Source organism: Triturus cristatus, chromosome 6 (assembly GCF_964204655.1).
Source record: "Triturus cristatus chromosome 6, aTriCri1.1, whole genome shotgun sequence".
NCBI classification, from domain to species: Eukaryota; Metazoa; Chordata; class Amphibia; order Caudata; family Salamandridae; genus Triturus; species Triturus cristatus.
The window spans coordinates 1,401,901,628-1,401,917,045 of record NC_140589.1 but is presented as its reverse complement, the minus strand read 5'-3'; the positions used below and the strand labels follow the sequence as shown (position 1 = coordinate 1,401,917,045).

At 44.8% G+C, this 15,418-nt stretch overlaps 1 protein-coding gene across 1 annotated transcript in view; it reads right to left on the bottom strand.

The window, feature by feature from the left end:
* CCDC28A (coiled-coil domain containing 28A) overlaps positions 1–15,418 on the bottom strand; it is a 179,311-nt gene that overhangs the window by 48,835 nt on the left and 115,058 nt on the right. The window contains exon 4 of the mRNA XM_085612444.1: positions 5,115–5,269. Within this exon, the coding sequence (XP_085468570.1) occupies positions 5,115–5,269 (155 nt within the window). The remainder of the gene's footprint in view (positions 1–5,114; positions 5,270–15,418) is intronic.

Here is a 15,418-nt window from a genome sequence, read left to right as displayed (position 1 = left end):
TTCATATATGATAATGTAGAAAGAGGGAATTGGTGAAATAAAACCACTGCCTCAGATCACACTGTTTGTTTAAGTAGGGAAGCCAGAATTATGACCAGGTTTTCTGGTTTCACTTTGTACAAATCATCCACTAAATTGTTGTCTATTTGTGTAAACTTTTAAACTCAAATGTTGATGTTTAGTTTTTAACTCGTGCATGCAGAAGCCACCTAAAAGCTTGCCTCGTTTTCAGCTCACGGTTCACAGGACCTCGAACTGAGCCCGGCTCGAGTTTTCAGTGGCTCGCCCACATCCGCTAAACAAATGCACCTAATATAACATAAAGAAACAAGCACAGATCTGTACATATGCAAACAGAGAGTCCCTACTAGAATGAGTTTCTGTTGCGCGAATAAGGTTCTAAATAGGCTTCCTTTGAGCGACCACAGCGAAAGATAGATGCCCAAATTCATTGTTTTACACCGCTTGTTAAAACAAGCAAAAGAGAAAGCAGCTCCATATCCGGGCTGGGGAGGAGACCTGCGAGGGAGGGGGCTGCCCGCGCATGCGCGGTACCTGTAACTTTCGCGTGTTCTGCGGCTCGGGGCTCCTGTGAGCAAAACGGAGCCCCGCGTGTTGCTGCAGTGACCGGCAGGAACAGCAGAGGAGCAGCGCAGAGTCCCAACAGGAGCCGGTAAGTGCTTGGAGCGCGGCGCGTTTAAAAAAAAAAAAATGAAATTGCATGAGGCTGCTCAGGACGGAAGAGGACAGGAGATGTGCACACCGCGTGGCTGTACGTGCGCGTACACCAACTCAAATCCGCCAAAGCCTGCGCGTGCCCATCTCCTGTCCCACTTCCAGCGCGAGTCAGCAACAATAGATCTCGCTGGCGATAGCAGCGCTTCGCGCTGCGTTCGCCAGGCGAGACCTAATAATTTCATTTAACAATGTTTTCTATGGGGTATTTTTATGAGAGGGGGATGCAGTACCAGTGGTTATTCTTGTGTGATGCTGCACTTGTGGGTTTTTTTGTAGCAACTTACACTCAGATTTTTTGAATAAGCAAAAAGTAGTAGACATATTTAAAGGTGTAACTTACTGAAAAGTTTGAGTTACTTTTGTCAACCAGGCCCCATACTATTGAACCTACCAAACAAAAAAGATGATAAAACTCTGCAATTACAGGTCTTTGCACACATATTACTGAAATATGTGGTAAATACATACATGTAGGACCCAGATTAGAATGACCTTATTGGATACCAGTGATCCTCTATTCCTCCTTCCCTCTTTCGGTGCATTTAGGATGAAGCCTTCTCTCCCCTCCCCTCCTGACCACGAGAAATACATGATCTTTGTACCATCTGACAGAGCTTTTATATTGGTTTGTACACTAAGGAGCTGATTACGATGTTGGTCGGAAAGGCTCCAAATGGCATTCGGTTTGACCAAACCCGTGTTGGAAGCCAAGTTCCCGACCAACTCGGAAACATTTCTGACCGACCCATTACGATACAAGGTAGTCGGTCGGTCATTCCGAATCGGTTCCAAACGGCATTCGGAGAGTCTGAGTCGGTCGGAGTTGAATCGTAGAGCTCTACGGGCCGCGTTTCCGACCGATTACGATGTTGGAGTCCGCCAGCCGTTCCGATTTGGTCTGTCCGACACAGATCGACTGTCGGAAACAGACTTTGGGGGCCCTTAGCAGGCCCCTGTTCACGCAGAGGCCACCGGCTGGGACCCGTGGGGGTACCCTTGGGTCCCCTCTGTCCAACCATGCACAGTGTGGCAGGCACCATGGGGTGCCCGCCACAGGGCGCAAGATTTTCCACACCCACCCCTTTTTAGGTCTCGGCTAGCGAAGGCTGCGCTTGTGCAGTCTCGCTCGCGAGATTTAATGTTTTTTAGTACGGGGCTTGAACCCGCCCCTCTTCTCCATTGGCTGGCTTCCTAAACGGAGGCCAGCCATTGGAGGAGAGGGGCGTCTGTCCGTTTAAGCCCCGTCTTTTTCGGATTCGGGGGCGTGTTTTTTACTTTCTTTCTCTCATCTGGAATGTAAACATTCCAGCCAATGGGAAGAGGAGAGAAAGAAAAACACGCCCCCAATCCGAAAATGCCGCTGCGTTTTGGTGGCCCTCGCTCCCTCTCCTCGGGCTTTTGGGAGTGACTTTACAGGATCTAGCTTGGTGCGTTTTGTTTTTTCTGAACCTGAAGTAAGTCCCAAAGCTTACCTGCTGAAATAAACAGATCTGCCCCAAGGAGGTAAACAGCACACACCTCATCAGGTGCTTCGCAGCACATAGCGCCGACCCACGCCGCTCCCGTCCGTACCCGGCAGCTGAAGCCAGGGATTGTAATTACTAACCTGATATAAATACTGCGGCTGATTGCAATCATTAGGGCGCCCATCACATGGTTACCTCTGGGCACGCAGAGCGCCTCGGCCATGCCTTCAGTTCGCGCGCGGTGCGACCAACGGGTAATTGTTTGCAATTACCATAGTCCTGGAGTACGAGCGTGCCGGCCCCATCCATTAACGGATTGGCACGGCGGCACGTGGAGGGCACGGCTCACCCGGCTCAGGATGCGCCAGGCAGAGGCCCATCCAGCAAGAAAACGCAGACTGACCTGGTAAAGCCCCGGCCTCTTGGCCAGCACACCACACTCATGGAATGAAAAGGCAAAACCTGTTTACTCTGAGAACGAGACAAAAAAAACACAATACGAACACCACCAAAGTTACTCCGAGGCCATGCAGATGGCAGTAATGTAACTCAACAATGAATGCAAAATCCAAGCCCAAAAGGATCGACACCGTGCTTTGTAGAACATCTGCAGCCTTTTCTCTCGCTCTCACCCCATTCCACATGTAGTGAAACTCAAAGTGGCTCTGTCTGGTGAGAGGCCGGAAGAGAACTGTGCTGTGTTTGGCCCTTACATACAGCAGTCAGGAGCTGGCCTTAAGATCTAAGGCTTTGTGGGTACAAACATCAGACTTAGTCTTCAGGACGACTCCCGCTTGTCTCATCAAGACCTCATATGGATTGAGGTGGCTAACAAAGCCCAAGACCTCACATGGACTGAGGTGGCTAACAAAGCCCAAGACCTCACATTGACTGAGGTAGCTACCGAAGTCCAAGACCTCACAACAATGCCGTTTCTTTAAATGTTTTAAAAACAAAAACATAAACAAAAATAATGTCATGAGCAATGCCCATAGCTCTAACAATGCCGAGACCATTGCATTGTAAATGCTTGTTTCAATTGGAGCCTGTGTTTTTCGGTCGAAACACAGGCTCCCATTGAAGTCAATTGTAGTCCGACCGAACGGTGCTTGGAAACATCGTAATCGGTAGGTCGAACTCCCCGAACAAGAGTCGGTCGAAATGCTTTCCGACCGACATCATAATGAGGACCCTAGTTTGGAACTCTGGATTTGAGCTGCCAGTGGATTCGGACACAACAATTCATATTTAAAAGACCTTGACTAGAAGATATAACCTTTTTTCAATCTGTCCTTTTTTTAATCTGTCTCCATAGTTACTGGGTCTAGTCTCTGTTTAAATTAGATATTTGTGTTTTGTTATAGGCTTAAATGGCTGGCGGTTTTTAACAACAATATTTTGTATGGATGATACCGATTTGGTTATGAAACTTTTCCTGCCCACTTCACTAACTTTAAATAATAAAACAATAAAAACAAATTAACAAAAAATAAATTAGCAAGAACATCCAAATTGATGACTGCTATCATACATAGTACAAAATAAATGCAGCTTAAATTAAAGCTTCTGTGACAAAAACTGCAATGCAAGACACCTATCCACATTAATTCCCTAAGGGTATGTCTCACCATACAGTACAAAGGGCTTGCGTTCATTAACCACAGTGTTTGAATCTAAACATCTAACTGTACTAGACTGCCAGCACATAGTATAACTAAAGCTAATATTTATATCAGTTTAAATCCTTTACTGAACTGCGGCACACTTTAGGTTGCTGCTGGTAGAATACTTCACTTAAGCAAAAAATACAATTATACTGCTCACACCTTAGCTGCTTCCTCCTGCTCTGCTTTTTCTTGAATGTGGCTAAAAATAAAAACATTTCCTCTAAGAATATAACACCTGCTCTGACAGAGTGTTATGAAGAAACTGAAGAACATTATTTTCCACCTTAATACCTTTCATTTGTCACGAGTAAGTCAACCATCAACGTGCCAAAAATAAAATCCTTCTGGGGACTCCTCACCATCTCAAATTCCATCTATTCTGTTCATATTTCTAAGTAGCAAAACGAGAGATGGTTGAACCGGTCTTACATTTCCACACATACTTCTGATAATATACATCCTAAAATTCTGAAGCAATGATATGTACAATTAGAGGTTGGCCATTCAATGGTAACCCACTACTGGTCAGAGAGCCTAGAAGCAAAAGTTCTTTAGCAACCTAAAAAGTCATAGATGATGTATAAAACTTTTGCTGTGGCCTATTCTTGGAATACTCCTGGCTTTCTACTGAATTTCAGGAACAGGCCAAGAGTACTAACAGCTTACACTTGGAAGGCCATAGTGTGCAAGGTGTACTGCAAGAGTAAGTTACACCTGCACCCAGTAAAATCTTTGCTAATCATATGTAGCTTTACAGATCACAGGGTAACTGCACTCGTGTTGAACAGGTGGGAGGGGGGGGTCACACAAGGGCATTGTGGCTGGGAATCACTTATAACACCTACAAAGCTGAGAGGTGCGTTATGTTACTTTCCATCTTTGTTTTTAAACTCTCAATCTACTGCAACATCATTGGGAATTGTTAAAGGGGGATTCCTGGTTGGTTCTGTGTGTAAACTGTGAAGGGAATATTTACATTTCAGATAATATAAAGGTACTGAAACCATAGACACTTTACATCAAAGATCTACATGTCCCTGCATAAATTTACTGGAAAAAAGTCAGACGTGTCTCACACATGCTCCATTAGCTTTATGTTTTGAGCTAATCATCTTCCTTAAAATCGAAACACAAATAAAAGCCAACGAGCACTGAGAAAGCAACGAGAATGGGCACTGGTGCCTTACACTCCTCAAACAAAGCTCTTGCCACTTGTCAGTTTCATTGTCTCCCTTCTACTTACGTCTGTCAGCAGCCGGTCAAGATTTGAATCAGTGGCAATTTTTCTTTTGTCTTCAGGAAGTTCCTCCAGCTCCCCGTAGAGTTCCATATGTAAGCGGGCCAATTTCTCCTGCATCCCTCGTATGTGTTCCATCTGCTCTATTGAGCAGTTGTTACCTGAACAAAAGGAAGGCAGTGCGCTTAGCAAACATGAAGAAACAATGTGAAGAAATGATGAAGCAAAAATCACACAAAATCTGGAATATTTCAGGATTTGTGTTAGAATAAAATTATTGTTGACACAATATCTTATATCATAATGGGGGTTTGAGGGCACCATCATTGCAACAGGAAACAAGCATTGGCATACCCAATAGGTCTCGCCTTTTGGGCCTTATAAGTGTTTAACCATGCAACAGTTAATGCTGTTGCACCAAGGATATTGTGCTGCATAACTAAATACTTATAAGGTCCCAAAAGCGAGACCTATTGGCTATGCCAATGCTTCTCTTAATAGAACTCGTGTTAAAAACAACCAACATTTAATCCTAGCAAATTTGAAATCATGCTGCTGAGAGCCTGCTCTACAGTTTGACAGTGAAAGTCTGCCCTGCTGCTGCAAATGCCAGTCCCATGCTTACCCCCGACACTGTGGTTTGGGAGGTCCTTAGTCTGCCTTGATCTTCATAATGATCACAGAAACCAATCAGAATGTGAGATGTTCGAGAACAGTTTTTCTGCAGTCGGTGATTTAGTCTTTCAGAAAAGGACGTTGCTTGCCCAGCAACATAGCATATGCACAGTCATCAGGCTCAATCGATATGATCATTTGTTTTGTTCCTGTGTGCTCTCGTATAGCATAAATTCAGGAGTTTTGCCCAACAGGAGTAACACGAAATTACAACAGATTATGCCAGTCTTGTGCCGCCTTGTGTCTGTCTCCTAGTATCTGCTTTTATGTTGCGTTATGTATTACTTGTATAGCATATGTAAGGTGTGTGTGTATAGTCAACAAATACTTCTCACTCAGTAAGGAAGAAGACACACTCAGGAATACTTCAGGTATCAGCAAAAGCTTCACTTCATAGCAAGACACTTTTCAACCATCGCTGGCCTTGATCATGCACCAAACCAGCTTCTAACCATCACGTATATTGAATTAGTAAACAAACTGTCCGATTCAGAGTGAGCACAGCAACAAACAGCCCATCATGTGGCAGATTGTCATAGGTGCCAGTGCTGCCAATTAAGTTCTGTGCCGAGTAAAGAAAACCAGCGGCTCAAATTAAGCAATGCCTAACAGTAGCGCCAGGTCTCCATTTACTTCAGCGCATAGATGGTTAAAATGCCTGCCCACCTAAATAACGCCTGTTATGGATTCAGACCAGTGTCCCAAGCATAGGCAAAGTGAAGCCATTTATTTACATGCGGATATGGCTTGGAAGCAGGCCTCAACCGTGTTGGGAAGGACCTTCCAAGTTACGCCTCAAAGCGTTTCAAAATCCAATTGAAACACAATCTATTCCCAGGGTGTGTATAGAAATAATCCTCGCATGAATGTTGGAAAGGGGAATTATCGAACAAATAACTATAGTGTGAAAGAATGCAGCGACACTGTCGCAGCATGGATGGGGTCATCAGGGTGAAAAATCTGTTGAAATTGAGAGAGCATTCGTCAGTGACAACTTATTAAAACGACCACTGAGGGAAATAAGAAACCTGAGGGTAAACTTTATTACATACCGAGGTAGCCAGGGATCTGCCCTCTTTATAGCTGTATACCTGCCACGAAGCTTGCGGTCTATTTATAGAAGGTTACCCCAGGCGTCCAGGGCCTTATGAGTTTAGCCCGCCCCCGAGTGCTGTGCCACAGTCCAAAGGGAATTTCTCTGGACTCCAGATCGGTGAAATAACCATATAGCTGTTGACTCCAGTGGCTTGATGAAAGCAGAATGTCTTGACATAAGAATGACCTTTGAGCACGGGTTGGCCTTCCTTAACTTCGTGAGCATATGTCAACCGAAAACATAGCCATACACAGTATATCGCACAGCTAAGTGACCTGATGGTACATTTGTATTACTTTAAATAATTTGCTAAACTGAAGAAACTATGCATTCGTGAAAGTTTGTAAGTGTGACCTAAAACAAAATACTTCTTGTGCATTGAGTGCCAAAGAATTAACAAACAGTTTGCAGGTCCCCCCTGCATGAGTGACCAAGCGTATTGGCGCGTGAAGCTGTTGACAAGAAGTTTTTCTGCGCACTCTCAAGCCCAGTGAGAAAACGAGGACTGACTAGTAGGACGGAAACAAGTAAAAGGCCAATTTGCCTAATATCCGCAAGGAAACAAAGCTGAAAGGAAACAAACTTAGAGTTTGTCCCCTCGTGGGAACTGGAGGAAATGTGAAAGTGGGAAAGATGCGCTTGACGCGCCATAAAAACATAGATTCTCACCGGCTGTTGTCAGCTGTTAACTAGGGTCAAGGCGTGTGGGAGAATGTTGTTACAGTTGTTGTTTAGGAAATGACGGCACCAGAGCACAGCGTTCTTGTGCTTCACTTGTGGTAGAGATAATCGCAGTTTGTTTATATAGCACGAAGCTAGTATGAAGCGCTGTACGTTAAATCGGCCCAGAGGCGGAGTGGAGGGTGTATTTTGAGACTACAAAATGCTGCCCTTCAAGTAGGGGATTGCACAAACAGTGAGTTTGCGTTACTTTTTTAGTTTTTTAGGTACAGGGAGAATAAGTAATGTCATGTGTCATAGACCACTCGACGTTGATTAAGAGGTTCGGCCGAGATTTGAACTGCTAGGCCACAAAGCCTTTGTTTAGTACAATTATCATTCTTGTGTTTTTCCTTTTATATAGGTAGTGTCGCACACAATTATGTGATGATAAAGACACCGTAATTAAACCACATCATAATAATTCCAAAGTAAAGGTCTGTGGAAAATACCAACATCTATGTGGCTAAGAAAAATAAAGATGTAAGCAATTTAATTTTTCGATATTTTTTAAAAAACGGCCTTGTGTCAGTTGCAACGGTTCGAGATTAGATTTGGCGGTACGGTTTAAGGTTAGGGTTTTATGTCGCTCTCTTCGTTATGGCTTTCTTCTTTTGGGGTGATTAACTATTGTTAGCCCAATAAAAAACAAGACCCGCGGACGCGAGACGCGCTCTGTGGTGGTGGAGGGGGGTTGAAGCGTGAGCAAGACAGAGAGGCGGAGCGAGGCGCGCACACTTGAGAGAGCGAGAGGAAAGACAGATGGTGCCTCTGCTCGTAACTGTGCGCGTAACCGCATGCTCTATGCCACACAAAAAGCTGTGGTCGGCTTTTTAAAGCCCACTTACTAAATGTCTCGCAGAGCATCCCATGCGCTAGTTCAGGCGAGACCGAAAAAAGGATACAGAAAACATACATATAGAAAAAGAAAAAACAAAAAATACATATTGTTTTAATTGTACAGGATGTTTTTTTATGAACCAGGTACACTTAAGTCACACTTTCTAAACAACCCATATAAACCTTTATCTAGCAAATGCCCGCTAATTCGTTTCTGTCACATTAACCAACACAAATTAGCTTTTTGGGACAATTTTGTTAGGGTAATGAAAAACCAATATTGGCATAGCCAATAGGTCCCGCCTTTGACACCTTATAAGTATTTAATTATGCAGCACAATATCCTTGGTGCAACATCAACTGTTGCATGGCTAAACACTTATAATGTCCCAAAGGTGAGACCTATTGGCTATGCCAATGCTTGTTTCCAAAAGCACAAGAGCTGGGATTCTGATCAGACAGGAGGAAGGAAGTAATTCCACAATTTTAAGACTTGAAATCTGAAATCGGCTAACCCAGAGGCTGCCAAGAAAAAAACTGCACCACAATGCTTGGCAAGCAAGCGTTGACCTTCATGGTGGGCTTGACATGCCGCCAATATCAGCTAGAAAAGTTAGAGCTAGAATCTAGCACAAGTTCATGTTTCTTTGCTGACTCCGGAGTGAAAAGACTACGAGTCCCAAATGCAAACAACCTCTTCTTTTAAGAAGCAGAGACCATGAATAGAGTATTACATAGCAATATTGTTCGGTGTGAGAGAACATTCATAGCTAAAGGCTACTAATTTGGCAACCTGACTGTCTTTATCAGCACAGACCCTCCAGCCATCAGTCTGTGATATTCATTACTTCAGCCAAAACTCCCCCAAAAAATTACTTGATGGGCAAATCCATTTCTATTTTTATTAACAAAATACTTGTGTAAACTTCTGGTGGGAATGTATTCTTAGACTTAATTAGATTTTAAAAACACTATGAAAGTTATTTGCGCTAGGGGCTGCTCCCGCGACCCTACTTCTTAAAAGAGAGGCAGGAGATTGACTGGCAGACATCCAAGTGTTTTCATCATGGCGGAAGGTAGAGACTGGGTGATGCCAGGCAGTGGCACCCAGTGCAGCAACAGACCGATAAAGCCGAGTAAAAACCCAACAAAGAGTCACTTTTAAACATCAACATGCCAAAACATATAAAACTGAACAGAACAGAATGAGGAGGCCGCCAGGGTAGGTACACAGGAAGTCATTTACAAATAAAACATGACTTTCAATATTATACCATTATTTGCTGAATCCTGAAATGGCATTCTGTCAATGTTCAATTAAAAAAAAACAAAAAAAAAAACATATGTACTCAACGGCCCTCCCCCACGCCTGCCCAGAGGGGCTGAGATACAGATAGCATCTGGTGGATTCAGGTATCTCGGCATCCACATCACGCCAAACCACGCGCACTTCGCAGAGCGTAACTTGCTTCCACCGCTGAAGAGGCTAAAGAGTGACGTTAGGAGTTGGCACTCCCGCCCGCTGACAATGCTGGGAAGGGCGGCGTTGTTTAAAATGAAGGCCCTCCCCGGTTTCTTTACGCAACACAAAACACACCCATATCAATACCTGACTCGTATTTTAAAGCCATTGCGGCGGAGGTGGGTCACCTACTATGAGAGGGGAAGCCTCATCGTATAGCTGAGCGTAAGCGAATGCAGAGCTGGTACGACGGTGGCATTGCGCTGCCAAACATCAATCTATATTAATGGGCCTCCCAACTTATAGTGATCAATCAATGGCTGCACGCCCCCCAGGACGAACCGGCTTTACGTATGGATAGACACATGATGGGTACGGACGGAATAATAGGCGCCCTGTATGATAAATCTAAGATACGGCCCACATGGTGCAGGTTTGGTTTAGGGCACAGAGGCCACTGGGATGGGAGGGGGTGATAACTCAACATACACCACTGTGGGATTCTCCCCGGTTTGGTAAGCTGCGTAAGAGCAAAGGTTTTAAACAGTGGGACCTGATAGGCATTTCCCGGGTGGGCGACCTTTGGAAAAAGGGGGAGGTGGTTCCTTTTGCGCAACTCCAATCAACGTATCAAATGGCAGCGACAGAGCAATATAGGTACATCCAAATAAAACATGCCCTTACAAGGGCCATACCTCCGGGAAGCGATCTGCCCGAGTCCTCACCCCTGGAGGACCGTTTGCTAACTGATTCTCTAACCAAAAAAGCGATCTCATTAACATATCGGAAACTGGTTAACAACCAGAAAGACCCCACACAGATCCTTAGGGAGAGATGGCAGGCGGAGATAGGAGAGATGGACGAGCAAGAATGGCAGGAGGCGCTCGCGTCCCCACGAGAGGTTGCGACCCCCTCCAGACTGAAACAAAATAGGGAAGGCAGACACGCCACTTTACCTTAGGGGCTGTGGGTCTATAGGCACATTTTATCACACCATCTGGGACTGTCCCAGCATTCAACAATACTGGAGGGCGGTGTTGGCCACGGTGACCCAGGTCAGTGGGGTTGATGTCCCCCCTGAGCCAAGGAGATGTATACTTAATGTGTGGGAGCCAACGGATCTCGGCCACGCAGCGCAGGAATGGGTGACACCTACCATCGCATTAGCCAAGCGAAACATTGCACAACACTGGGGAGCACCGACGGTCCCCACCCATCAGCAATGGTGCCGAGACCTCGATAGCACCATGGTGGCGGAAAAGGCAGGTTTTATTAATAGGGGATGCCCCCGAAAATGGACACTTGTATGGGGAAACTGGAACACTTTTCGGGGAAACATATGTGCCCCACCACCCGAGGACTCAGAACCGCACTTGAGCGACTAAATGTTGATGATGCGATACCCATTGGGGGTTCCTTTGGGGGGGGGGAAAAGGGTCACGTTGTGCGAATTGTATTATAAGAGATCTGATCTGAACATATTTCAATTTACACCTTGGAATGTACATGGATAGCGCGAGGTATGTGATGTTAACCAATGACTGTATTAATCATGATGATGTATTGCTCGATTTTTTTGTCCTTATTAATGACAATAAAGAAAAACAAATAAGAAAAAAAACCCACATATGAATCGAGGAGGAAGGTAAGCCTTTAATTATAGCAAATCCCCACCAGGCCCTATCATAATGTGGCGGGCACCAACTCTTGTTCAATTATTGATGAACTAACAAAAACAATCCATTGTGGGCGTGGTCGACAGGATTAGCACCCTTTGAACAGCCTGAATCAGAAATGAATCTAAAAACGATGGGGATTGCATTTGTTTGCTGTGCGTGCTCGGTAGAAACAAACAGTTGCATGTACTGCACACAGCATCATTAGCAAAAAGATGCATAACCTGCTACTTGTGGCGATGAGACGTACACGCAGGGGACACACTCCCCAACGGCTGCCTCCAAACATTTGTTCGTGAACTTTTACACTTGTTATCGATGTATGAACTGCGGAATTAACAACATTCGCTCTCTGAAAAAGCAAAGCCTTCTCCATTGTTCTCGACACTAAATCGGCTCCCTGAACAATACTGACAACTGCTTGAGGAGCGCCGGGCGCAGCTGCCGCTCGCGGGAGCAGACAGGCTCCGCGGCCGCCTCCCTCCGGGCAGACAGGTTGGCACACTGCATGCTCAATCAAGGGGAAGAAGGGGCCACTCAACTGTCAACCCAATTTTACTCCTCCCTGCCTCCGGAGGATGCACACTACCTTTCAAGTTAAATCTAGCGTATGGCAGAGCATGAATCCCATTGTACTGAAGGGATAATTGTTGTTCACAGGCACTGGGAAGAGGCTTTAACAGTGGAATAAATCGAGGGGTTGCGAATAGCATCACACACGGAGGCCAGGGACTATCACAAATCTCACATGGTGAAATGCTGGCCGCTTCAAAGCTTCTACCGTGCAACGCATTTTAACTGAAGATATGAATGGTCAAAGGTAACAAGTTAAGTTCATTAACTGGAAGATGCACATCTAAAGACACATGAAAGGTTTCTTTAAACAAGAGAAAACAAGCCTGCGAGTGCTGCGCGCGCGCGCCACAGCGAGCGATCTGTTTTCAATTATTGCGCCCGTGTCTGAAAACAGATGTGGCCTGTGCGGGTAACCCCAAGCAATAGGCCATGGGCGGAGCAAAGGCGGGACGTGCACCTGCCTTTGCCCAATTGCGTGCTGTCTTTCTTAGAAAGACGCACGCAAAGCCCAATAGCCTATTACACAAACAAAAACACACGCACAAGCGTGTGGTGAGCTTTTCTGAAGCCTTTACATAAAGTCGAGCAGAGCAGCGCATACACGCTGCGCTAGGCTCGACCTAATAATTGTAGACACCTTATTTTTGGACGAAAGGCATTTATAAAGAGCATCAGATGCATGTGAAATTCAAATTAAATACATTAAAAAACTGCAGGGAATATTTGTATACATACATCTTCTATAAAACATATTTGACAGAATTATAATAAAGATCAACAGTCATAACTAAAGTCAAAGCCAAACCTAGGAGAGCCAAAACATGTTTTGTCACTCATCCCTAGTCTGTTAGTCTAAAACCTGCTTAATATTCATAAATATCTCCAGTCATGTAATTGCTAGGCCTAAATATGCACAAGGTGAGACTGCAAAGCATGCATACTAAAGAAATGGAACATTTATTTCTCTGCTTTATTTTCATGAACACTGTTAAAATGGAGTTTAAAAATAATAACATATTGATCTAGCACACATTTGGTAGCATTACCATTCAAACTGTTTTTTCATAGTCTAGTCTCTAAGAGTGATACACACATTGTAATGTTTTTGTATGCCCTAGTTATCATACAATGTATGGAAACAAACCTGACTGCCACAACACAGATAAACATTACATTAGAACATATTTACATATACAGTTTTAACTATGCATCTTCACCCCTTCTATCACCAACTGCTAATTGTCAGGCAGATGACCATGAAGAATTTCAGTCACTGGAGGGTAATGAACGGCAATATATAGTCTTGTTAGTTTTAAGGCCAATTCGCAAACATATAGTTGCATACATACAATCAATTATGCACCAACATATTAAAAACAATAATTTAATAGGAAAAACTTAGGGAACGAAGAATTGCAGATTTAAATAAACATCTGACACTGACAAATTGGAAAAGGAAAGACTGACATCAATCAAGACTCTCACATTTTGAACTGACTTAGTTGGAATGGGACAAATACCCATAGAACCTGGCCAAAGAGAGCATCATATATTGTTCATTTATGAAACACGAAAAATAACTTCATACAGCAGACAAGAAACACATGTTAAGAAATATAAGGTAATGCAATAAAAAATGTAAGAAACAGGGGACAAGCAAATAGCTCCTCGGGTTTTCCCTGGAGCCTGATGGGTTCATAGAGGAGAAGGAGCCTTGTTAAACTACTTCTGAACACTCTTTCAAAAAGAGTTCACCCATTGCAAGACTGTAAACCCTTACCTATCTACCTCCACCCTCCAAGCCCAAAGTGGAAATTAGTATCAGATGATCTATGATGTCAGAAACACCCGATAGGTTTAAAAGAATCAGTGCCCCAACACACCACCATTCACAGTTTATCCAACACTAAGGTGACTACCTATTTGGTTCAGAGCCCTGTCAGCCACGAGCCTGGAGGGGATACAACAGAGACTGTGCGTCCACAAATTCTTGAGCTGGTGTTGCGACTACAAGCAGCTTCGTTGGATAGGGCAGCAGAAGAATGAGGCACATGTTGGCAAGGTCAAAGACTACAATATAATTTATTTTGTTTTATAACAGTGGGTGTACAATAGCAGTTTGTAGTCCTGCAGACATTTTCCTGTATTAGCAATGCTGTACAATGCTGAGCAGATTTCTTCCTTTGCTGCTAACAACACTTTGAAAGGGCAGGGTCCAGGAGAGAACCAGTTTCTTTACTGGATGCAAAAAGTTTACATTCTTAGAATAAGATGGTATGCACGTTTGAGAATGGCCCAAATTACCAGACTTTTATCCCATCTTCCTATCAAATATATGGGTCGAGAAATATTGGCCGGAAGTGTCTCAGCTTTGACTTTATACACTTTGGAGGAAAATAAACCCCCCATTCACTTTACTGGAGAGAAAAATAACAAGCATTTGCAATGCAATAGGTCTCGCATTTATAAGAGTTTGAGCTATTGGCATTGTAAAATTACAATGCCTTTTATTTATGTTTTGGTTTTAAAACAAATAAAAGGCATTGTCATTTACAATGTCAGTAGCATAAACTCGCATAAAAGCAGTGTGTGGAGTGCAGCAGGGTGCGGCGTGCAGCAGTGTGCGGCGTGCAGCAGTGTGCGGCGTGCAGCAGTGTTTCGTGTAGCAGTGTGAGGCATGCAGCACTGTGACGTGCAGCAACGTGCAGCAGTGTGCGGCGTGCAGCAGTGTGCTGCGTGCAGCAGTGTGCGGCGTGCAGCAGTGTTTCGTGTAGCAGTGTGAGGCATGCAGCACTGTGGCGTGCAGCGGCGTGCAGCAGTGTGCGGCGTGCAGCAGTGTGTGGCGTGCAGCAATGTGCTGCGTGCAGCAGTGTCGTGCAGCATGCAGCAGTGAGTAATGCAGCAGTGTGTGGCGTGCAGCAGTGTGCCAGTTGCATCAGTGTGTGCCGTGCAGCAGTGTGTGGCATGCAGCAATGTTTCGTGTAGCAGTGTGTGGCGTGCAGCAGTGTGCGGCGTGCAGCAGTGTGCGGCGTGCAGCAGTGTGTGGCAGTGTGTGGCATGCAGCAGTGTGAGGCGTGCAGCAGTGTGTGGCGTGCAGCGGCATGCAGCAGTGTGTGGCGTGCAGCAGTGTGAGGCGTGCAGCAGTGTGTGGCGTGCAGCAGTGTGTGGCGTGCAGCAGAGACACGTGGAGGGTGAGGAGAGACACGTGTGGAGGGTGAGGAGAGACACGTGGAGGGTGAGGAGAGACACGTGGAGGGTGAGGAGA